General features: G+C 50.3%; 6 protein-coding genes across 6 annotated transcripts; 3 read left to right on the top strand and 3 right to left on the bottom strand.

The window, feature by feature from the left end:
- Nucleotides 1-337: 337 nt before the first annotated feature.
- BO66DRAFT_403195 (uncharacterized protein) lies at nucleotides 338-1,139 on the bottom strand (the record flags this gene model as incomplete). Its single annotated transcript, XM_025648851.1, has 4 exons — nucleotides 338-498; nucleotides 577-643; nucleotides 732-788; nucleotides 1,062-1,139. The coding sequence occupies 4 exons, from the start codon at nucleotides 1,137-1,139 to the stop codon at nucleotides 338-340; spliced, it is 363 nt and encodes a 120-aa protein (XP_025502056.1).
- A 1,034-nt stretch (nucleotides 1,140-2,173) lies between these two features.
- Nucleotides 2,174-4,929, top strand: BO66DRAFT_440384 (uncharacterized protein; the record flags this gene model as incomplete). Its single annotated transcript, XM_025651251.1, has 4 exons — nucleotides 2,174-2,273; nucleotides 2,325-3,934; nucleotides 3,996-4,100; nucleotides 4,183-4,929. The coding sequence occupies 4 exons, from the start codon at nucleotides 2,174-2,176 to the stop codon at nucleotides 4,927-4,929; spliced, it is 2,562 nt and encodes an 853-aa protein (XP_025502055.1).
- A 514-nt stretch (nucleotides 4,930-5,443) lies between these two features.
- BO66DRAFT_393253 (translation initiation factor 6) lies at nucleotides 5,444-7,039 on the top strand. The gene is made up of 5 exons (XM_025647714.1): nucleotides 5,444-5,792; nucleotides 5,890-5,961; nucleotides 6,033-6,119; nucleotides 6,188-6,376; nucleotides 6,454-7,039. Exons 1-5 carry the CDS (start codon nucleotides 5,758-5,760, stop codon nucleotides 6,812-6,814), a joined length of 744 nt encoding a protein of 247 aa, XP_025502054.1. The 5' UTR covers nucleotides 5,444-5,757; the 3' UTR covers nucleotides 6,815-7,039.
- A 911-nt stretch (nucleotides 7,040-7,950) lies between these two features.
- Nucleotides 7,951-11,291, bottom strand: set2 (SET and WW domain protein; the record flags this gene model as incomplete). Its single annotated transcript, XM_025643944.1, has 4 exons — nucleotides 7,951-8,613; nucleotides 8,676-8,756; nucleotides 8,831-10,446; nucleotides 10,733-11,291. 4 exons carry the CDS (start codon nucleotides 11,289-11,291, stop codon nucleotides 7,951-7,953), a joined length of 2,919 nt encoding a protein of 972 aa, XP_025502053.1.
- Nucleotides 11,292-17,437: 6,146 nt separating this feature from the next.
- BO66DRAFT_131782 (putative AT DNA binding protein) lies at nucleotides 17,438-19,084 on the top strand. The gene is made up of 3 exons (XM_025641995.1): nucleotides 17,438-17,761; nucleotides 17,883-17,997; nucleotides 18,118-19,084. The coding sequence occupies exons 1-3, from the start codon at nucleotides 17,720-17,722 to the stop codon at nucleotides 18,993-18,995; spliced, it is 1,035 nt and encodes a 344-aa protein (XP_025502052.1). The 5' UTR covers nucleotides 17,438-17,719; the 3' UTR covers nucleotides 18,996-19,084.
- A 590-nt stretch (nucleotides 19,085-19,674) lies between these two features.
- On the bottom strand, nucleotides 19,675-23,435 carry BO66DRAFT_430094 (putative calcium/calmodulin dependent protein kinase; the record flags this gene model as incomplete). Its single annotated transcript, XM_025650502.1, has 7 exons — nucleotides 19,675-21,006; nucleotides 21,078-21,215; nucleotides 21,275-22,066; nucleotides 22,159-22,308; nucleotides 22,555-22,854; nucleotides 23,130-23,154; nucleotides 23,407-23,435. The coding sequence occupies 7 exons, from the start codon at nucleotides 23,433-23,435 to the stop codon at nucleotides 19,900-19,902; spliced, it is 2,541 nt and encodes an 846-aa protein (XP_025502051.1). The 3' UTR covers nucleotides 19,675-19,899.
- Between the last annotated feature and the right edge of the window lie 137 nt (nucleotides 23,436-23,572).

Genomic DNA, 23,572 nt, shown 5'->3' with positions numbered 1-23,572 from the left:
GAGTAAAGTTTTCGCTCGACATAATTTATTATACTGCATTCTAGTCTTGCAAATTGAGGGTTGAGGGGTAAACAGAGATATTGTAGATATAAACCAGTCCGTCCGGGTGGGGAAAGAGGAGGAAATGGCTCCCGAGTCCCCGAGTCTAGGTAGTCTTTTTTTTCCCCCGAGTGCCAATTCCAGTAAGTTACCGAGTACCTTACTTACTCAGTTGACTTGACTTGACTACTAACTAGCAGCTGCAACATTCAACTTCAGCTTGTCGGTCAGTCAGACACCAACTTATCTATCTGTCTATTAGGTAGTAACTAACTGATCTGACCGCGTCTTACCTCAGTTACAGGACCAGTGCTTCATTGTATCCTGGTGCAATTAATTGGCCTGCATCTTTTCCTTTTCCCTCATTCCTCTTTTCATAATCATAATCATTATCATCATCACCATCATCGTCGTCGTCTTTTTCTCCTTCTCCTCCTCCTCCTCCTCTTCTCTGCTTTGCTAGAGTATTTCTTTTTCTTTCTTTTTCTGCCAATTTTTCTCCTTGCCCCCCCCTCCCTTCATTTCCCTTCTACTTACCGTGTTGGAAGTGGCCTATCTTCTCCTTCTCCCTCTTGCTCCTCTTCTTTTCTCGAACTCTAAGTCTCTGCTAAGTGATATTTTCGCTTGCTTGGCTTCTGAATGAAGTGTCTCTAGCATTGAGGGAAGCCCAAGGAGAATTTCATAGTACATACTAGCCAACCTTTCCTCTCGGGTGATGCGATTGACTCCAGCCTGCCCTCGCCGACTTTCTACTTGCAGGGAAACAAGTAAGATCTCCTACGATCGGAATCTGTTGATCTCCACTGCACGTTCTATTGAGGGTTTATGGCTACTAGGTACGACCAGGTATCTGACTAGGGAGGAGTAACTTACCTAGTTGACCGAAGAGGTTCTATATCCGGCGAGTTTGTTCTACCTCGAGCACAGTACAGGCCTTGCAGCGGGCCAACCAAGCGCCGCAGTTGGACGCCCATCGATCCACTTGGCCGAACCTCTTTTTACTTCCCTGATCCTCAACTCACATCAATTGATTCAATCATCATCATCTCCATCTCCATCTCCATCTCCATCTCCATCTCCATTCCCATCTCCTTCCCCATCGTCGTCCTCTTCCCCGTTCCCTCTCCCCCAATCTCCGTCGCTGTCGCAGATTCCGTTGACTTTTCTTTTTCTTTTCCACTCCGGGGTAAGTTTTTTTTTTTTTTTTTTTTTTTTTTCTCTAAACAAAACCTTTCCTTTAACCTTGACTTCTATTCTTCGCATTGAACCTCTTATTCTGCATTTATTGCCAAGTTGCCTTACACTCCTTCCATTTTCATTCTCGTAACCACTACCTACTCTTGTCCCTGTCCACTTTTGTCGCCTTCGCCCACGTATCTGCCACCGCCACGATCAATTCCCCTCAATCGCAGTGCATTGTTCTTCCTCTTCAATCAATGGCTGGTGTTGTAAAGCCCTTTAGCCTCTCCCTTCGGACATAGACTTTCTGGCATTGCTCTATGGATCGTCCGCGTCTCCCTTTCCCGATCGCTTCGTTCAATCCATACTACTGATTGTACCATACTCCATGCATTTATCCACTTTCATCCATGCCCGATCTGCTTGCTAAGGACCCCGTGCTGTGTTGTTGCCGGCTGGGATAACTGTTCGTCTTCTGTATATGTTATGTTCATGGCTCTAACTTCCTCCAAACTTTGCACAACTGACACATTCTCCCCCCCCCTCCCCTCCCTCTCCGGCCAATGCACTATTGCTTTGCTGGATTTACACCTGTTCTTGGCTTCTTTTCTACTATCTTTTTCCTGTGCCATTTTTGTCCTCTTCTTCTTCCGCCTCCGTCATCACCATCGCACCCACCTTGCAGTGTTCTCTGCACATTTCTTTCTCATATCATCACCATTCTCTCCTCGTCATGGTGGATGTGCCATGAGAAGTTCACCATCGTAATTCCACCACCACTGCTCTTCATCCTCCTTCTCAAGCCACTAGAGTATTCTCGTTACTCTGGTATCCCTATACTCCATCCTTACTTGTTTCCTCTACTCCTGGACGAGTCATATATCTCATCATTGTGATCTCGTTTCCCTTTGGACTCTTTTCGTCGACCTACTGACATAATTCTTGAAGGACAGCGATGGCGGGAGTGAAACGGAAAATTGACGCCTCCCAAGGGTCTGCTGCAGCGGTATCAGGTGGTAATTCTACAACACTTGGTGCCGCACACAGCACAACTAGTAAGTCTACGATTACATGCTACCCAACAGCGCTTCTAACCCGACCCACAGATTCTACTGCTGATGATGCATCTCACGTCCGCGTGACTCGAAGCTTACGGTCAAGTCGAGATGTGCGTGCCACTCAAAATGATGCTCGTAATCACAGCAACGCTTCTGCCATGAGCGGAAGCAGCGGCAGCAACCACAGCAACCACAGCAACAGCAACAACACCACTTATAAGCCTAATCCTAATCGCCCATCGCGTATCATCACTCTTAGCACTCGTGTCGCTCGGGCAAACACCGCAGCCCGTGAACGCGAACAAGCCGCACGGGACCAAGCTCTTCGCGAGAACGTAACTCGTGAAACGCGCAACACTCGGACTCGTGCCGGTGCTTCGTGGCCTTCGCAGCCAGTAGAAGGCGTAGTGGCACCTGTGCCTGAAACCCCACGGCATAAACGCGTGAAACGGGGCCCCACGGTGGAAGAGACACCGAGAACCACGCGGCAATCGGCGCGGCTCAAAGCACATGTTCCACCCACCTCGACAGAGGATGGGATTGCTGATATAGGTCTGATGCCGAAGCCTTTGGAATCAAGCCCTTCAGCAACCGCTGCTCCAAGTAGCCGTACTCGAAACAAGAGCCGGCAATGGGCAGACAGTTCCAATGATACCATTCACAGTGGCGCCGCCAATTTTATCACTCCTACAATCCCCGAGGCTGAATCGCCCTCACCCGATCGGACGACCCTCAACCTTGTGGAAGATACGAAGCCTCTCTACGAAGAGCCTCACCTGAGCCCGAAGCTGGCTATTGAGGAATCACCCAAGGGTACAGTGGTCGAGGATGAGAAGAACGGGGTTAGTGAACCAGCACTGTCTGAAGCCGATGATTCTGTCCATGCTCCAAGCACTCCTAGTCCCCCATCTTCCTGGAAGCGAAGATCACCCGGACATTCACAGCATAACGGAGCTGATTCCGAGAACTTCCTCGAGTCACCCAGCAAAAAGCCTAAGCTGGAAGAGGGCGAATCTGATCGTGTTTTGGAGCAGCAGTCACAGCCCGTTACCAATGGCCTCAACGGCAGACCTGAATCGGAGTCTCTTGTAAAGGCTGCAACTGATTCGAAAGCCGATGGCCAGTCCCGGCACACTACAGAGGAAATAGAGGGCTCAACACCAGAGGTTGTTACGGAGCCTACAGCTACTCGAGGTTTCCGCGGTGGTCGGGTTCGGGGTCGAGGGCGAGGGGGCCGCAGCAGGGGAGCCGCGCGCTTTGCAGCCAACAAACGAGGACGAGGTGGTACTCGTAGCGGCCGCGGGCGTGCTGGCCGACAGCTTGACAGATCAAGTGACGTCGAGCCTGACCGCTCTCCTTCTCCTAGTGCAGCAACTCAGAGACTCCGTGATCGACAGCGTGAGCTGGATAAGGCATTCAAGAAAGTGGCTGCCGCTCAGCGTTTGGCTCTGGCAGTGCTGGCGACGCAATCTGAGAGACGAATCGCCCGAGACAAGAATGCACACAAGGATGTGCCCGAATTTGAGGAAGTTAACCAACAACTACAGGAGCGGCTGCGGCAGAAGAAGGATGTACTCCGCAGAGAATTCGAACTTAAAGTGGAGCAAGAGAATCGGTTGTTCCAAGCCTATAGAGAAGTAGTCGAGGAGCGTTTTCAGGTGGGTTTCATATGCCAAAGCATCCAGTCAGCATTCAAGGGAAGTCTACTAAGTACAGTAGGCATCCGCTCGCAATATCCGGGAGGAGCATTTGATCGCCAGTCAGGGAGCATACATGACATTTGTAAGAGGCCGTCGTGCTGCGGAAGATGATGAGCACACCGAGGTAAGTGGCCTTTATGGTTCCGATACACTCCGTCAAAATGTCCATATCTTAATATGTAGCATATGCTGATCAACATCTACAGACGGACGATTCGGAAACCGAGCCCGAGCGGGGGCCAGTTGTGCCACCTGCGCGGGAAATTTTCCGAGGGTTCAATTCTTCTTACGTTCGGGTTCCCTCCGGAGCTGCTGCCTACGAACGGGCCTGGCTTGGCTGGGATGATTTCGTTCAGCGAGCTAAAGTAGGCGAAGACATCGACCCGCAAATGAAGGAAATGTGTGAATCAGGGCCCTTCTCAGGCTTTACTTCGGATGAGATTATCGACATGCTCGTGAAGGCAACTGGGGTAGTGGATGTACGAACAAACGCAACAACGGCAGGGGAGACGCAGCCCCCGGTCATACATGATATACGCCCTCGAGCATTATCGGCCTTGGCGGATATCGCAGCCGCCGAAACTCCTCGGCCCCCTATCGCCGCTGCTCCCCGATTTCCGCCTGCTCCCCCCCATCGAACCATTCTCCCCCAACCTGCTCTGACGCATGGTCCTCCTGAGCCTCGGGCCTTTGTCCTTCCCCCGCCCACTCCTCAGCGACAACAGCCCCGACGACTGCTCCCTGCCGGTCAGCAAATTCCGCCCATCAATGAGCAACTCGGCCTACCCGATCCATTTGCCTCGATGGGAGGACCGCCCCATCTTCCTCCACCGCCAGGATCGAATTTTCACCGGCCTCCGCTTCCTGGTTACTTGACTGGACATCATGCTCCAAGTCTCTATTATCCCCCTCCGCCACCACCCCCACCACCTGGACCCCGTCCACCTTATTAAGAGGCGCAGAATCTGTTTCTAGGCGTTGTTCCTCAGTCATACATCTGGTTTACTGATTATCTTTCCTTCCTTTGCGGATGTGTGACGGAGGCTTCTGACCTATCGACTTATTTCCTTTCTTCTTACTTCTTCTTCGTTGAAGTAGATCATATTACCTTGGATTGTCTTGGATTGTGCTGGGACTTGGGACTTGGGACTTGGGACTTGGGACTTGGGACTTGCAGAGCGATTTGAAGTTTGTCTTATTTAGCAGTCACGGAGGATTCCCCTTAGCCGTGTAGTTCCGCGTTTGTTCTAATTTACTGCTTCATGTTTGATCTTTCAATTCCAAATTCATGGATGAAATGCTCACATTCTTAATCAGGATGAATCATGATGGGTCATAATGACTCGACGGCGAATGACTCTGTTTGGCCGTGTTTGGCCGCCTTCAGAACTCCGCCTCCCCTCTCCTCCCGATTGGGTCTAGCCCGGCGGGGCGGGGCATTTCGGCCTCGAAGCTTTTTATTTCCTCGTGCTTTTCCTTCCCAGTCGCCATCACTTTTCAAGGTGCAGTCTCTCAAGTCGAGCTCAAATACCCTTTTCGCTGCTATTTCTCGAAGCCTGCATCCTCTTCTTCGAGTGTCTTGCCGCCGCCTCACTCACAACTTGACAATCCCACTCGACCGTCAGCCCCGCCTCGCGCGCCCATTGTCCCTCCTCGACCTTCTGTCAGACTCAGCGAAGCGTGTCGACTGATTCACTTTCGGACGCAAATAAAAGCCATCCAGGTTTCATCATAATCACCATTACGATCAGCGAATTCGTGTGCGACTAGACGAAGTAATAATGGCTGTCCGTGCTCAATTCGAGAATTCCAACGAGTAAGATGGACCCGGGCTACGCATTTGCAACTGCGCACTGCGCTTCGATCATTGTTTGCCAGTTACGAGCTTGGAAGATTGCTGACTGTCATCAAAGCGTTGGAGTCTTCTCTCGACTGACCAACTCATACGCCATTGTTGCCATTGGCGCTTCCGAGAACTTTTACAGGTGCGTTCCTCTTCTCTAAAGTTTTGGCCTGGCCGCTTGGCATGGACTTTGTCCACTGACTCTTTCGCTAGTGTCTTCGAGGCTGAATTGCAGGATGTTATTCCTATCTGCCACGCTACCATTGCTGGTACTCGCATTGTCGGTCGTTTGACGGCAGGGTATGTCAATCCCGTTGAAGGGGAAGTGGCAAACATGGAATCAGATCCTGATCAGCAGAGTACTACAGAAACCGCAAGGGTCTCCTTGTCCCCACTACTACCACAGACCAAGAGCTTCAGCACCTCCGGAATACACTGCCAGATTCGGTAAAAATCCAACGGATAGAGGAGCGGCTATCAGCCCTGGGCAACGTTATCTGCTGTAACGACCATGTTGCATTAATCCACCCCGACTTGGAACGTGAGACGGAAGAGATGTACGCCCCCCTTCCCATGAGATTTTGTCCGTCTGACGTCTGGCATCTGCTAACCTTCGCTTCCTCTCTTTTTCCAGTATTGCCGACGTTCTCGGCGTCGAAGTCTTCCGACAAACCGTGGCCGACAACGTCCTGACTGGTTCCTACATGGCCCTCTCCAACCAGGGCGGTATCGTTCACCCCAAGACCTCCATCCGCGACCAGGATGAGCTCTCCTCCCTGCTGCAGGTGCCCCTCGTCGCCGGTAGTGTCAACCGCGGTAGCCCCGTGGTCGGCGCCGGCATGGTCGTCAACGACTGGCTGGCCGTGACGGGTCTGGATACGACGGCGACGGAGCTGAGCGTCATCGAGAGTGTCTTCCGGCTGGGTGAGATGGGTCCCCGTGGTGTCGGACAGGGCAATGCCAACAAGGAGAGCATTGTGGAGAGTTTTTACTAGATTTTTTTCTCTCCTTCATCCTCCACCGCGATCGTCATGTTGTTTATGAAACCCATTCCCATACACATTTTCCAAAATATCCTTATTGTGCCATGAATGATCCTATGAAACACCCTTTCAAGTCCCGAGGATTCTTTTCAGGTTTCCACAAGACTTATCCATTTGTAGAGCTTTGAGGAGATAGCCACGAGAGAGAGAGGCGGAATGCGCCGAACTGAGAACTGTCTTATTCATCCAAATAATGCATGCACTCACACTCATGAGAACAGACTATATCTGGTTATTGCGTAGCGTAGCCCCGGGTATAATTGGCATACGCGATTTGCAAGCGAAAGACAGGAGAGAGAGAGAGAGAGAGATCTAGATACTGGGTAGCTAGTATGCGCATAGATCCAGGTCGAGAACAGCAGTGCTCTCCACGCCGTGCGTCACACGGTGGGTGGGGAGGAAGAAACCTCCGGGAGTCCAATGCATGAGATAAACTACCGTCAAAGTAAGTTATAGAAAAACCAAGTTCCATCCTAAGCTATGGATTTCCTGGAAGCTTCAGCTTGTTTGCACCTTTTGCCTTGCCCCCCCGCCCCCCCCCTTCCTCCAGACTCAGTCTGATTTCATATATTGGGTGATATAGCTCATGCCTCTCGGGGGAGTCGGGGAGGGGGGGTTCTTTTATCGTTCTGCGGTATGGCAAATTGAATCGAATGTGGCTTCAGGCGAATAGATTGTTGTGAAGAGGGTATTCATGTAAGAAAGTGAACATGATTGAAATAAACGACGGTCAAGGTCATGAAAGAAAAATCAAGTGTTGTTGAAAGGTACAAAAAGGAAAGGGAATATCCTCCGGGGGGGGGGAAAGGAGGTTTAAGACCGGCCAAAAAAAAATGTGACTATGAAGAAGGTTAAGAATGAGCAAAAAGAGAGAAAGAAAAAAAGATGAAATGATGATCGTGGATATAGAGAGAGAAAGAGAGAATAGCGCCCAAGGTCTGCCAACTCCGAAAAACACCGATCCGGATGCTGTTGCTATGAAAACGACATGAAAAAAAAATCCATGGCTGATTGGCAGTTCCAACGGAATAGCTATTGAGCCAACAATTATGGGCCCCGTCCCCGTCCCCGTCACCCTTGACATATTGCTATACACGTCCTTCAATGCCAATCTGTGATGTTTGGAACTGATTCTCTTCCCCCTCGTTGTGATGGTCTTGTTCGAGGAGCGGTGGTGGTGATGGAGGGGGAGGAGGCGCAGGGGGCGGAGTGGGCTCGGCGCTCTCTCCCTTCATGTTAGCATCGTCGCCACTCAGGGTCTGTTGCTTATATCCGTTTTGGTCATCTTCCAGATCGTTTCCAGGGCTCATAGGTGGAGGCGGAGGCGGAGGCGGGGTGGAAGAACGTTGTCGTTTGGAAGAAGACGGCGTGGTGAAATCAGTCGCGCTGCCGTCGCCGGTAGCCATGTCTTCTTCCCTCTTCCGCTTGAGAATCCCTTGCGTCTCCCCCACTAAAAGTATGTCCATGTCTTCCTCCTGCGCTGGCCCGTCATGGTCGTCTTCATCATCCGACATTCTCATGTCAGGATCATCCTCCACCGGGCCAGCAGCAGTCGCGGCGGCTGGTTTCAAATGTGCTTCCTTTGATTGCCGTTCTGCCTTGCGCTCCTCGTGGGCCCTGTGCTTTACGACAGCCTTATCGAAGAATTCCTTGCAGAAGTTCTTGACTTTCTTTTGCTGCTTTTCATCGATCTTGGTGGGATCTTCGACACGATTGTTCTTGAAGTCCGAGTTGACGAGTTTCTTGGCAACCTGTTATCAGATACTTGGTAAGCATATCAACACAGCATTTACAAACTCGAGACCGGCCTTACATCCTTAGCATAACGCTTCAGATCATCTTTGGGAAGCTTGTGCTTGAACTTGTCTACCACGTACTTGACGTGGGGAAACAGCTGTGATTAAATCAGCCCTGCGTCTTCCCAATCAATTGCAGCAAGGAGCCGATAGTGTAGGAGCAAGAACGAACCGTGTTTTCATAAATCTTTTTCCGTTTTTCCTCACTCAAACTCCGCCACTTCTCCTGGCCCTCTTTCTGGTCTGGAGTTGCCTTGGAGGTCTGAGGGGTGGCCGGTGTGCCTGATTTTTCCTTAGGTGTATTCTCCTTAGCGTTCATGATACCGTCAATGATATCCTGCAACGCCTTGTCCCGCGATTCCTTCGCTGGCGGGCCTGGTTGAGGCGCGGGCACGGTCGGGCGTGTCCAAGTCACCTCGCCCCGAGACGAGTAGAAGTATGTCCTTCCGTTAGAATCAGCGGCGAACCATCCCGGAGGAAGAGGGTTAAATTGACGACGGAAGGGCCGAGGTCCGTTGTGGAGGGGACCTCTCGGGATATGGCCTGCTCGTTGAGCAGCTGGACCGCGAGGTGCGTCGATGGATCTGGACCTTGATCGGGACCGAGATTTGGACCGCCGTCGCTCGTCACGAGTAGTCTCACGGCGCTCGAACTGACTGATCGCCTGCGGCGTGGCATTGGGGTCCCTTTTCATTCGAGGAATGCGGTAGCCTACTTCAAGCGTGGACCAGACCTGTAGCAATATGGCTGCCTTCTTCTCGACACGCTCATCCCCGCAACCGGTCAAGGGCTGAATGGTCGACTCAATCTTGGAGTCGAGGATCTTGTTCCTCGTCAGACGTGGGAACCTGTCTAGGATATCCAGAACCTGCAGGACCACGTTGAAATCTTCTTTCCACATGCTGAGTTGTGAATTCAGAATCTGATAGCCATGCATCTTGACCACGCGGTTTGAAACCCGCTCATCTTCACAGCGCTGAATGCGACCCAGTAATTTGACAGCGATCCACTTCTCCTTGCACTGCATCAAAGCAGCCATGACTTTAGTGACCCCATTCTCATCTAGGGACTTGGGCTGAACACTGTCCACATACTCTTCATCATCCTCGCCCATCTTCTTCTTGCGCGGCCGCTTCGCTACAGCTGTGTCCCACCCATCTGAATCTTCGATACCCAAGGCCTCAATGGTGGCATGAGATAATTTGGTCGCCCGCTCTGTCTGAGTTCGCCCACCAATGAAGCCAGTGCAGTTGGGTTCTCCACAGTAGCATGGTTGGGGATCGGCTCCATAACGGTCAACGTTATAGTTGAACACAAGTTCCTCTCCAGCTCGGATGTGTCGTTCAGCAAAAATGCCCATTCGCAGCTTCTCCCCGACCACCCATTTGTCGACATAACAATTTGGGTTGCACGAGTGATTGCAAAAACGACCTAGGTTGCCTTTCTTTGTCGCGTCAACGAATTCACCTTTACTGAGAGACATGAAGTAAAAGTGCTTGATGCCCTCCTCATCATATTGTCGCATACGGCGGCGAAATTGCCCTTCGTTGATAACTTCGCCCACGTACTCGAAGATAAACTGATGCGGTCGCAAATCGGCCTCGGCGCGAAGACCAAACCCTTTCTTTTCTGTCTTGATCACTGCCACCGGGGCATATTCTCGTTGTTGGAAGCGCTGGTTCTGGCATGCTGGCCCGCAACCGCAGTCGCCCATACATTCGATTTTTGTGGCGCGGTTGATGCAGTCCGAATCCTCCCCACAAGCCAGATTCTTAGCAATCGCGGGTTCTGCCTCAAATTAGTGCGTCTTCACTTTGCGAGGGCGAAAGAAATGTAAAGAAACTGCCCTCTCCATATTTGTGCATGGCTTCAACATAGAAGATGAGGGGGGCAAACAACAGGCAATGGTTTGGTGTGGTGTGCTTGAGATTTTCCCAACATGTTTGAGGCGGGGATCCGAAATGCAACGCCACGCGTGGGAAACCGCCCACGGGAGCAAAAGCTACGAAAGGTGACAGAGAAGGAAAACGATGGAACGAGTATGATCGTAGGAACGAAGAAAGTGAGTACTTACCCCATTCTTCCGCGCAGTCGCATTCCATCGCATGCTCAGTATAGCCCATGTACTTATTGGCATATGTGCAAGCATCCATAACCTCAAAAGTCTCCTCTGCCTGCGCCGTGCTGTTCGGCAGATGTAAAAATAGCTGTGGTGGTCTTGCCGCAACCTTCTGCGAGGAACTTCGTGTCAACTTGGGAGGCTGGCCCGGTTCGAGTTTGACCGAGATGTCACCTCCAACTTTTTCCTCCATGTTGTCTGGCTGGGCCGTCTCCGTGACTTCAAACTTTGCTTCGTCGCTGACTTGGTTGTGATCGTAATCGTCCTCCGGCTCATTCTTGACCGGCGACCGGGAGGTAGGCCGCGAGGCTGACTGAGATGCCGACAGCGCGTAGGTGTCCTTGGGACCTGCAGGAGAGGAGGCGTCCGAGGCCGCGTCGAAATCGTGCTTGCTCATGGCTCCGGCGCCGTTGAGTATCGGAGTATCGGGAGTTGCGTAAGGGTCTAGCTTCATCGCGGTCACCGCATTCGCGATGGGTTCTGACTGACGGTCCGCGTTGTCATGAGGGGACATGACGACATGGACTGTGCGCGCAAAGTATCAGAGCCAGCTGGGGAATGCGCTGTTATATGATCGGTTACCAGCGCGTGGTGGTTGGTGAAAGAGGGTGTTCTGGATTGCGGAATAGGTACCGTAAAAGAAAAGAGAAAAAGGGAGTCTCGAGGATGAGATACAAGGTGGGCAAAAGAAAGGACAAGAAGAAGAAAAAAAACAACAACCAAATAAGAAGGATAAGAGGCTCAAAGGAGGGTTTGCAGGCAGGCAGAATAATTGGTGCGAGAAGAGCAGGAAGCAGTGAAAGTCGCAAGCCGAAGCAGCAAATCGTCCACGTTTTCCGCGGGTGCCAAGAATCATCGATGAATCGAGGACTCAAGCAATGTAAGGGAGACCTTTAAACAATGGCTCTCTCATTTTTCCTCTGGCACACGATATCTCTCTCCTTCTATCTTGTGCCTTTTTTCATTTTCTATTGATTCTAGCAATCAAAAAAAAAAAAAACAAAAAAAAAAAAAAAATAAAAAAAGGGCACCCGGCTTACAAGGGGACTTCCTCATCTACCTCCCTCCCTACCCAACCTTCCAACTCCCTCCATCTTGAACCATTCGCCATCTTCTGGGTCCATGCAACACACATACTTTGGAGAGACAATCTCCCCCAATTTCTTTCTTTCCTTTTTCTTTCACGGTCGATTTCTTCAGAAGAATAAGACAATTCCTCTGAGCTCGTGCTCCCAATAATAAGATGATCAACGAGCAACACTTTCATGTTCCTGCCGGACAAGCCGAGCTCGTTATGCGTGCTTCGAGCGGAACAATCTTCTCATATAGTGCTCTTACAGGGCCTCATGTCTTGTTTTTCCAGCCATCTAATAGCATCGGTGGTTATCCTGTCGAGATCCATGCTTACTCAGGCCCCTTCATCAGCAGGAGCCTCTCTACTCCAGGGCGGTCGATATCGGACCCTGTTTCGACTGTCGACATGAACAGCCAGGGGCTGATCAACTCTCCCACTATAGCCATTGGCAGAAGCACCAGTGCGTGGTGCATATGGCATCCATTTATACTCGGCTCTGCGCTCCCTCTCTCTGGTGCAGAAAACTGTCAGCATGCAATAACTCGAAGCTGAAGCGAGGGTTTGCTTTGTAGAGTAGAATGATCATTCTTAAGGCGTTAGAGTGAGCAATAAAGACTGACACATGATGGAGACATGCCAGAGACGAATCACGGAGCAGAAAAGGGATATATACATTGACAGGAACTCAGACACAAATGTGAAGACAATTGTGCTGAAGTGAAAACCTTGTAAGGTGATATACAAAAGGTCAACAGCATTTGACCCCATTAAGGGTGGCCTGAGGTGGTTGGAATGAGAGGTCTTTCCGCGAGCTGAAGTCTTCTATCCGCATCCTGAGAGGCGGAAACGCTACGAACTCGTGGTCAGTACTTTAAGAGAATAACCAGATGAACAAGTGGAGAGGGATGGTAATACCAGTACATGAAAGATATGGTGCCTCCTGGGCTAGAGCTATGTGTACATTACAGTGCCTAGCTGCAGAGGATGAGCACCGATCACCCAACCAAGTGATGGCTGGCTTTTGCGTGGGATGGCACCATAGGCCACGAGAAGTCCAAACCATCAGTGCTAGGGCTGTAGCCGGGTCTTGCTTCTGCAGCTCACTGCCTTAGGTCGGCAGGGGAGCGTAGGGAGCAGGGGTTCCCTCTTACGCACTAGAGAGGACGTGTCAAGTATCAAATACTCCGTCTCAAGCATGCAGTGGAGGCCGTGGGCGACAAGGTGGGTTAAAAGCCCCGAGAGGCGTCAGTCCCGAGGGACCTATCAAGCTTAACGCTGTTCTCCCGTCCTTCCAGAGGCCTTTGATGTTCTCATTCTTCCGGTGCTTTCAATGGGCGGTTAGCGATTGGAGGGAATCGGGTCTTGACCTGGCGCATCGTCCACCGTTGCTCCATCTGTAGATATGCTAATCACCGGTGAGAGCAGGTTTCAGGTGTCATCAAGAGTTGGTGACTGAGTTACTTGCTAGATTTTAGTGCGTTTTTTAGGTAGTTAATGTTAGTCTGTCAGTCAGCAGCCAAGTGTCAGTGAGAAAGAATGTTACCATAATTGACCGGACCATCGTAAGAAATGGAAGGAGAAAGAGTGCTTACTGCTAATTATACTTAATCAAGGAAATCAACACTCGCGGCAGTCAATTGCAATGCAAACATGCATGAACCGATGTTGTTTCGCGAGGGAAGATAGAGTCGTAGTGATAGATGGATGGAGGGAGGGAGGGAAGAAGGAGGGGAAAGAGTGGAACGGAAACAAGTTAAACTCCTAGACTCCGCCCTAGTAATGCCGGACCACCCAGAATGGAATGACGCCGGTGTCAGGTATTATTAGCATCCAAATCGATCGCGTCCTTGAGATTAATTGTTTCTACATAGACTACTGAGTAGTATAAGTATCAACTATAGCTGTCAGGTGAATATGAAATATCACTGAATATCGATTGGTCGTCCCAGTTGGCTGGTAACTGACCCAGCCGGAAAAATGCCACTACAGAGATATTGACAGTGTACTGTATGTACTGTACATACTGTACATAGAGTACAAGTTTAGCGTACAAAATTACGCACACTATGACGGTTGATGGCCCAGCCCTAGGAGAAAAAATAATGGTTCACTGAGGAAATCAAGCAGGTATAACCGCCCAATTAGTAGTACGCATGTGAAGTAGTATCGATGTATGATACACTACCCAAGCAATTAATTTGATCTCAATGTGTTACTTAGCACAGGCCAGCTCATACTCGTACCAAGTATTATCAGTAGCGTGCGTGTTGAGATCGACTGCAACCCATAGGAATCTTTCCTGTCCGTGTGGATTTTTCTCCGAATGGTAACTTTACTTACGGAGTACTAGGTTACTAGGTACGTACTCCGTGCTTTCGTACTAGTAGTACTAGACTAGACTACGGTACAAGCGCAACGGGTACCTGAGATGTGGGGCTGCCACAGTCTTTTTCCACCTGCCAACAAAGACACTGGTACCTTCACGGTGGGTACCGGATACCGTACACGGTACTAGACTACTGCTCCGTAAATTCAAATGCGCCACAGGTTCCCGTGGCCTTCCCCCCCCCCCCCCCCTCTCTCTCTCTCTTCCCTCCCGGGGCTCTTTGTTCATCCTTTCCCTCTTGGACTTCTCACTCCTTTCCTCCACCCTCTGTTCCTCACCCTCTGCCTCCTCAACCATCTTGCCCCATTTATTTCCATGTCTATTGGCTCGGTTTAAATTTCAATGCATCAGAGAAAGTTGGTGTTCTGTCTCCAACACCGTTTTGCAAGTGGCTGAAAGCTAGGAGGTTGAAGTAGGGGGCCAAACACCCCCCTCCCCCAAAAGACCCAGTTTCAACGCCACGCAGGACTACGGTACTATAAGCAGACTACATTTTGGACGGTTGATTCAAATCGGCGGGGCCTTGCTCCCTCCTGCGTGCATGGTTCTCGTGCATGGACCATGGTCAGTCTCAATTAGACATTACGCTGCAGAGTACAGGCCATCCTCGCTTTCAATTCAGTGGCTTCCCCTCCCACAGCGACTAAGAACTCAAGACTTGCTGCTTGTTTGGTTCCTCCGGTCATAATTGACCCGTCGATTCATCCCGTCAGTGGCAAGATTGGCTGTTCCATTCGCAAGACGCTCCGTCGATGGGCGAGTAACTAGTAGTAGCAGAAGGCTACTACTTCTCACGAAATACTTGCAGCTCAAGCGCAGCGGCATTCGTTGAACTTGCCCCGTGGGCAAATATCATCGCCCGTTCGCTTTACAGTACATCTTCCTGATGGATTTCGTCCCTGCGCGCCCTGCCTGTTACTTATTGGACGGGATGGTAGGTATGAAACCAACAATGACAGCAGAAAGAACCCCCCCCCCCCCCCCCTTTTTCCTTTCCTGCACGATACTATAATATGATATTTATGTCATTCACTCCGAACCTTTGGCCTTTTCCAACGGAGGACCAGTACAGCTCGGTTACAATGAGTATTGCTTACCTTTACTCGCTTCCCTTTACATGATTTCCACCTTCACCGTGCCTTTTCTAATTTTCTTCGATGGGGGCAGCCTTGTCCTACCCAAAGTTATCATACATGACATATACTGCTTGCTTCCACTAAGCTTGACAGACTGTCCGGATCAAAATCACTACCATGCTTGGTAAAGAAGAGAGAGAAAGAACGACGGAGAGAGAGCCAACCTATCTCGGTCTGGCCGTTTCGGAACATCCTTGCAGTCTTCGTTCCATTGCTTTTTGCACTAACGGGACCCATTTATTTACCCAGCCTCCAGGATTTTACTCCTCGTCTGCGCCTGTTGCGGAGCCTTTCACCCCACCTTGCGGTTATCAAGCACCTCCGCCGCTATCCAATTTCTGCCAGTCATTGCGGTGTGCATTCCCGCTATCATGAATAAGGCCAATGCACATTTTTGCATGTGCTGCAACTGCACGCCAGAAGTCTAGGTTCAGAGTACGCGGGCCTCCAGACATGGCTAATGACCATGGAAGCTCGCCCTAGCTAATCTTCTACAAGTTTTCGACTTGGATATCATCTTCCTAGGAACTGTTGCTTCCAGTACCCGGCCCACACTCTCTCGACCGACCCAGACCATCGGTGCGTCTGGATGCTTCCACGGTAATTCGCTTATCATGCACGCTATGGAGACCGTACTCCATCCTATGAGAGGGGTCTTCTCCGCCCCAGAGGTTGACAGAACCTTTGGTTTAGAAATGGCAAGCTTCTTCGCAGCCCACAGCCGTGGCTTGACGCTTCTTCGCGCCTATTAACCACCGTCTATTTCCACGGTATTTCTCCAATCCACAAACGAGGCTTTAAACTTTGGTTCCATCCCGTAGTCAGGGCGTACAGCAGTAGTCGCAGGCTGTTGTCGCATTACTTCTTCACGCCGAGCCCGGCTAGGTCCTGTGCCCCCTACACTCTCATCCGGCCAGGTTCCCATGGTGTCCCAGCAACATGCATCCTTAGCTCTTTCCCTATGCTCTGTCGTGCCCCTCCTGGTCTTTTTCGTCCTTTCGCGGGCCGGCCAGGGCTACTGCAGCCCCTCCTTGGTGAGGCATTGTTTGATTCCTTTGATTCCTGTCTCGTCGGAGGAGGATGCGCACTTGAGGTCACTTGAAACCATCGTGTTTTCGAAACACTATTCTGTTCTCGGTAGGGTCTCGGTCTAATCCCACCTGAGACTGGTTGGATCCGCTGTATTTCATAATTCGGTCTGATCTGAGTCCTGACCCATCATGGCTCTTCTGTATTGTTCGCGAAATATCGTCTTCGGTTGACGGACAGTGAGCATCCCGGAAAGGAGTCCCTGCAGCTTCCCTTTCTCCCTCCGGCCACACATTTGTGGCAGCTACAATACTGTCCTGCGCGGTTCCGAGGGTAAAAAAGTCCGTCTGGCTAGAAAAAGTCCCTGGGATGATTCAGTGCAACTCAACGACTGGTCCAGCTTCTTCTGTTTCTTCCTTTCCATTTCCTGCATTTTCTTTTCCCCCTCTATCTGTGGTGTGCCAATATGCACCGTTGAAACTGCTCGTTCCAGATAATCTTGTTTGATCTCCAACGTCGACATCTGATATCTTTCCTGTGGGGAGGGCCCCGATCCTCTTCTGTTCAATCGTTTGACTGATTCCATCTCCGGCTTCTTTAGCCCTGCGAAAGGTCTCTGTTCTTCAGTGCCTTTTTCAGTGTGGTGGTCCTTTGCAAACATCAAGGCCGCTTCTTTCATTTTCATTCTGGTGCTTCGTCTCCCACCTCGCCCGAATTTGCCTTGCTGCGGCATCCTTTGCCCTGGCCTCATATGACCTTCGTTATTCCTGCTTCCCGTCTCTTATGCGTTCGTTCTTGAAGTAATCGTTCTTTTGAACTTCAATGTCTATTATCAACTCTCTGCGCGTCGATTTTATACCCTCTCCTTCGTTTGCTGACTGTTGTTAGTTGGAGCGTCGTCCTTTCCTTTGTCCTCGAATGCGGTTTTCACTAGCCCACATTACGCGCTTCTTCCTGAGCGCCCACGCGGTGCTCCTTTGCTGTAGACGCATCATTCTTTCTGGGAGGCTCTTTCTGATTTCGCTACGAGTATATCCTGTTTCTATTGTCCCTATCGCTTTTTCTTCCCTGGTTAGAATTTGTTCTTGGTGGCTCTCCAACGCTGTCGCTCGGTTTCGCCGCAGTGCGCACTTTTATCCTGGTAGGCTTTGGTACTGCTTGTGTACTTTTGGATTCTCAAAGTCGCGTGACGCGTCACTCTTTACGTCTTGTCATCATTGTCTAGAATCCCGATCTCTTCTATTGACTCATTGTCGCCGGTTGGGCCGACTCTAGAAGAAAAGCCGCTTCTACCCAGCTTCCATGGTCAACTGGATATGTCGAATCTACCAGAGAGGCCATGGAACGAGGAGGAGAAGGTACGAAAATTACCCTTTTTTTCGTTCGTTGTTCTTTCTATTTGGACCTTTCGATCAATGAGATCGCAGGTGTTAAACGATCCTGTGACTTGTTTTACGGACGACTAACGATGGACTTAAGTACACGCTACTTACCGAGATCTTAAAGAAGGCCAGAGTTCCCTCGAGCCACTTAGTAAAAATGATCCGGGATTTCGGTATCACGCCAAGCTGGACGGACATCCCCTTGCCTCAAGGTACAAATCTGTCATTCGATGTCCTGGAGGTTTCAGTTCGACTGAGCACATGTGCTAGCCCACATTGGGCCAGAGAACACTCCCTGATTTATGTCTGCTAGCTGACGCCGATCAACTTAGGTCGCTCACTCAACTCCTGCCAGATGGCGTTCTACAACATGTGTCAGCACGTGCCATTATCATTATCTGTCAATCCCGGCCGTGGGCCGGTTCCTCCTCACGCCCACGAATCTGCACCGCCAGCAACTGCACCCTTGGACCCCAGTGCTTTGCGTAAACGACCTCTGTTTCCTCTAGATAAAGGGATCCGCCCCCCTCGTGCAATTCAGCCACGCCCTGCGACCAGTACTGCTTCTTACAGTAGCGAAAGTGGTGCCTCGACCCTTTTGTCTCCCAGCTCGGAGAGTATCACTGTCAGAGGCGAACCTCCGCGGAAAAGAGGTCGCCCAAGCAAGGCTGAATCAGAACGACGTAAGGCAGCTGCTGAGGCCCGCGGGGAAACCTATCCTCCTCCGCGACGATCCGGCTCAACCAAAGGGAAATTGCCTTCTGCGCCAACTAGTCCTGCTGGCCTGGGGCCTGGAGCACCTTTATTCGGTCCCCGGGTCGTTGGCAGGCCGCTGAATTCGTCTCAATCCGAATTACACTACCCTGCACCACCGAGGCGGCCATTATCATTGGGAGGAGCAATCGGTGAAGCGCGATTGCAAGAAATGCCCAGTCAGGAATTGGTACCTTCAAGGAGGGAATTGCCGCGGCCCCCAGAAATGAGACAAACTCTGCCTTCGCCACAAGCGCTACAATTAGGACATAGGGAATCGATTCAAAGACGAGAAACAGGCGATCGGTCATTCGAACCCCTTCTGCCTGATAGGACATCATTCGTGGAGAGCAATCGGAGGAATCTAATTCATCCTCTCGCCAGGCGCCCGGAAGAAGCGCATGGGACGGCTCCAGAATTATTGATAGAGAGACCAGCAGAAACTCGATCTGAATAACGTACAATTCCGGCAAAGATGGAAATCCCTTTCTTTTCTCAGAAAGTATCGACTCACGATTAATGATTCCATGTCAATCACAAAAGACAATTTCCCTCTCTTTTCAAATCGTTGTCGCGAACAAGATCGATCAAGTAACGATGACAGCCCAGCTATACCAGGGAACGTGCCCAACGCATGGCTCGTTCCACTCACGTGCAACTTCTATTATCTGCTTCTTTTCTATACGATCTACGATACATTTTCTTACTTACAGCGCGCAAGCATATTATTTATGTCCGGGCTAAAGCATCTAGCAGAAGGGTCCAGGCGTGTCAAACATGTCGAATTGGAGAAAAGAATTCAAGCAAGAACGCCTTCTAGAGACATGTTTCCAAGTTTTGGAATATCGCATTCTGCCAGCATTTACGTCTGCGCATATGGATCGATGACAGATTATTTATGAATTTGTTTGAACAAAACAACAAAGAACTATCGTTTCTTGCCCTGTACAATTGCTTGGTCGGCAACCTTATGAACAATGAGACATGATATCACAAGTCCTTGTGTTACTGATTCGCAAGTCATACTTTTTTTGATCTATCTCCCTGCCAACAATTTTGTTATGCCTTTTACTGATGTCTTTTCAAATGCGCCAACCTGCCGCGCACTTCTCTATGTCACATACTTGATTACTTGTATGATACTAATTATTGCATGGTGTTATATAAGAGCACAGCATTCAGCCCAGTCCTTGATGCTACACAGCTGGTGTGCAAGGGAGAGAAAAAGCACCTACCAATGCGACGAGATCAGATTTTTTTGAGACAGTGCACAATATGGATCCATGTATAGACCATTCCACTAGTCATCTATTGTTGTTGAGGCCACAGCTAATACTAGTGAAATGCCACCCTCCATTCTTTCATGGATCAGCACATTTTCTGACTCGGTCGACTATGTTTCGTAAATGAGATGCAGAGCGCTCGGGGTTCGATGCGTCCGTCGTAGTGACTCCGGCTGCAGTAGCCAACGGCAGTACATCCGAGGATTTTACTCTCTGCTGTTGTTCCAGTTGCAGCCTGATTGCACTCACAGCAGAAGCCAATCCAGAGCTAGATGTTTTCTTCACACCGAACATTGGCCCCAACTTTGTGGCGTTCTCACCTACCAGCTTCATCACATCGTCTTTACCTTCTACGCGACGGGTCAAGTACACTTTGGGCTCTCTGCCCTTGCGAGGAAAGCTGGGTGCTCGGATCCGCTCGATTTCCTGTCGGTAGGCAGTCTCATAGATATCGAATTCCGCAGCACCAGGGGACTCGCTCACGATCGGACAGGCCATATCAGCGTTTAGGTCGAGGTCTATGGCAGTATCCACATCGGCCGGATCCTCAGCCATTTTTCCTGGTTCTTCTGGAATGAGATGATTCACTGCATAGTCACATCCTTCGCTCGAAGGGGAGCCCGTATAAGTTGACGGCCCAATGAAGAGGAAGGGGAATTCTTCTTCGAGAGGGTCGCGTGCATGTCCGCGCGTCCCCTCAACGCTGCGCTTGGTTGTTGCTGAGCTTGCTCGGGATAGTGGTATGAAAGGAGACGGAGACTGTGGCGTAGAGGTGGGTTGCGGGTCGTCAATGAATCCTCCTCGAACATTGATATTGCGTACGGAGCCCGAGTCCTTGCTCTCTGGCGCGTCTTCCGTACCGATTCTGCAACTGCTGACAGTGGTGGGATCCTCTGTGGGGAGTTGTTGACCGCCACCTGACGGTTGGTTGTGATTTGATTCTTCGCTCTGACCGTGAGGCTCTCTCAAGGCGTAATGCTGCTCCCAAGCTGTCCTGTTGTATGTGTTCAAACTTTGAGCCTTGCTCTTCGCACCCAAGTGACCAGTTGCAAAGCTCTCTTCTGGCTCCATTTCCAGTGGGGGCTCTACGAAATGGGTCTCGTACTCCTGACCGAGAATACTCTGCATTGGAGGATCGCTCTTTGCTGGATCAAGTAGTTTTTTGAAGCGCTTCACGGCTTTGATCTATGTTTCGTTAGGGGTTCTTCATCCGCTGATGGAAGGCTTAGGAACAAAGGGGATTTAAAAATACTTACTACAGCCATGACATGCCCGATAGTCCTAGTGATAGCTGAATTCATCTCCTCCTCGGTCGGAAAGTCGATTATCTCCGCTGTGTTCTCGGTTTCTGACAGAAGAGGGTCCAAGCCGTCTTTTGTTACCCATGGATGCTCCTGCAGTTCACTACATGAGCAAAGTACGTTCCAGAGGATCTACACTCGCCCAAACTTACTCGCAGCTCATGCATCTGGATCCGTTTTGTCGGATCTTTTTCCAAGATCCGAGAGATCAGATCACGAAAGTTGTCGTCAGTCTCCTCCTCACACACAACAGCGTCGTTCTTGATGGCCTCATAAAGTTCGAAAATACTTTGCTTCTCAAACGGAAGCTTTCCATAGCGCAGACAATACAGCGTGACGCCCATCGACCATATATCTGCCGCTTTTCCCGAAACGTCGCCGTGCTTCACGACACATAATTCCGGAGGAAGGAAGGCAGGAGAGCCCGCAGACTTTGCCGTGTACATGCTAGAATCCTTTTCGAACATCTCAGACACGCCGAAGTCGACAACTTTCAGGACGTCGTCATTCGTTACCAGGCAGTTGTCCGGTTTGATATCTCGGTGTACGATGCCCTGAGCATGGAGGTATTCAATCCCGAGAATCAAGTCACGGAACCAGCAGCGACAGAGAGCATCCTCGTACGGATCGGCTCTTTCTTCAAGGCTAACCTTCATAACCACGCCTTTCTTGCACATCTCCATGACCATGTAGAGAGAGTCCTCTGTGGGATCGTCTAGGACCTCTATCAGTGAGACAAGATTGTTATGATTGAGTTTCTTCATGATTGCGATTTCCTCCTTGATCAGGTAGAGGGCATCTTGCTTGTGGTCCTCGACGCCTGCCGAATGGCGATGCAGCGGGGAATTGTAGCCATCCAGAGGGCGCCTCGGACCGCGTGGTCTCCGCAACAGATGGGACTGGGCCCGTCTCCTGAGACGAGCCTTTGAGAATTCTTTGACGGCCTATTGATCGGCTGGGTCAGTCACGCGAGCACTTGCCTAATATTGCAGGTAAAATGCCGTTAGTTCATGGCGAGGATGAGCATAGACCCTACATATTCGTTTCCAAATTGGTCGACCGCGAGGTGCACCGCTCCAAAGGAGCCCCTGCCGATTTCTTGCTTGATCACATACTGGTTGATTCTGTGTTCAGCAGTTCCGTCATCCTGGCTCGTGGTGTACTCAGAGCGTGCGTCGAGCGTCTCCTATCCAGGATAGTCAGAACCATTGCACAATGGGACACTGAACGCCACGGGAAGACGGCAGATGTGACTGAAGAGACTCTCGGATGGGCGCTACCTTTACCGGCCGCCTGACTATTGGGTTACGGCGATGATGCCTCTGCGGGCTGCCATATGAGGGTGTTGACCTGAGCATTGTGTGCACGGTCAGATATCAACCTGACCAGTACCATTTCAAAAGAAGAATGGATAGCAAATAAATGCACATACGCAGAACGGAAGGGCCAGGGTTGTGGCAACGGAGGTTGATCGCTTGGCGCACCATTCTGTTGGGCCAGCTCGAGGTTTTCGTGAGCCATGGGAAGCAGAAGATGGAGGAACGACAGCACAAAGGCTGTTTGAGTCTGACAAAGACCTGTCTGAAACTTTGCTGAGTTGCCGTGATGGGGAGGAAATCAAAAATTGACGGCTGCCTTGAGAGCGAATGTGTGTGGGGGAGGAGGGGGGGTAAGAAAGGACCGGAGATGAATGGCGGGTTAGAGATAAGCACCACAGGTACAGTACAAGTGCCTAGTTGAAGGAGAGAAAGAAAGCAGCTTCAGAAGAAAAGAAGACGGCCCAGTCAAGCGAGACAGTTAGCTTGATTAATAAGTTTATAGGTATAGAGACGGGTGAAATATACACGAAGCAGAAGGAGGTGGTTTGTCGCAATTTATTGAGTGGAGGAAAGAGGAGGAATAATTGATCGACGGGAGAGGAGGGGGGGGGGATTACTGTACAGTTGGACTTAACGGTATACACTCGCTCAACCTCACCCTCCACCCTATGGTATTTACTGTACATACTATGTACTCATGCATCTTAACCAGCCTAGACTACACGCGGTAGTTGATTTACAGCGGAGATCATCAGCTGTAGGCTATAGGGCTGATGGTTGGCAGTACGTGTGTATACAGTGTCAAAGTGTGTATAGTATGTACTGTACCCCGTATTGTACTCCTGTTCATGAATTGGTTATTTAGTCGGAACTAGAATCCTGGCTGGGCTTTTTTTTTTATAAAAAAAATGATTTATTTGAACCCCCCAGAAATAGTTCAGAGTATACAATACAGACGAACTTACATAGTGACATAGTGACATATTTCAATCATGTTGAAAGCATTCATAGTACTGTACTGGGTGTTTGATCTCTGATCTCCTTTTTGTTTTAGTATGGAGTAATTTACTCCGTAATTCCTTATCGATAACTAAACACACCGGGGTGGCTCACCGCCCACAAGCTTCCCTC

The sequence above is a fragment of the Aspergillus aculeatinus genome (assembly GCF_003184765.1).
Source record: "Aspergillus aculeatinus CBS 121060 unplaced genomic scaffold BO66scaffold_36, whole genome shotgun sequence".
Classification (NCBI taxonomy): domain Eukaryota; kingdom Fungi; phylum Ascomycota; class Eurotiomycetes; order Eurotiales; family Aspergillaceae; genus Aspergillus; species Aspergillus aculeatinus.
This window is presented reverse-complemented; position numbering and strand designations above follow the sequence as displayed.

Bases quoted from the DNA above. Each gene is read 5' to 3' on its own strand.
- BO66DRAFT_393253 (XM_025647714.1), top strand. From the start codon at position 5,758: ATGGCTGTCCGTGCTCAATTCGAGAATTCCAACGA. The intron at 5,793-5,889 runs GTAAGATGGACC...CTGTCATCAAAG, and splicing joins CAATTCGAGAATTCCAACGA to CGTTGGAGTCTTCTCTCGAC. The intron at 5,962-6,032 runs GTGCGTTCCTCT...CTCTTTCGCTAG, and splicing joins GCTTCCGAGAACTTTTACAG to TGTCTTCGAGGCTGAATTGC.
- BO66DRAFT_131782 (XM_025641995.1), top strand. From the start codon at position 17,720: ATGTCGAATCTACCAGAGAGGCCATGGAACGAGGAGGAGAAG. The intron at 17,762-17,882 runs GTACGAAAATTA...GATGGACTTAAG, and splicing joins CATGGAACGAGGAGGAGAAG to TACACGCTACTTACCGAGAT. The intron at 17,998-18,117 runs GTACAAATCTGT...CGATCAACTTAG, and splicing joins GGACATCCCCTTGCCTCAAG to GTCGCTCACTCAACTCCTGC.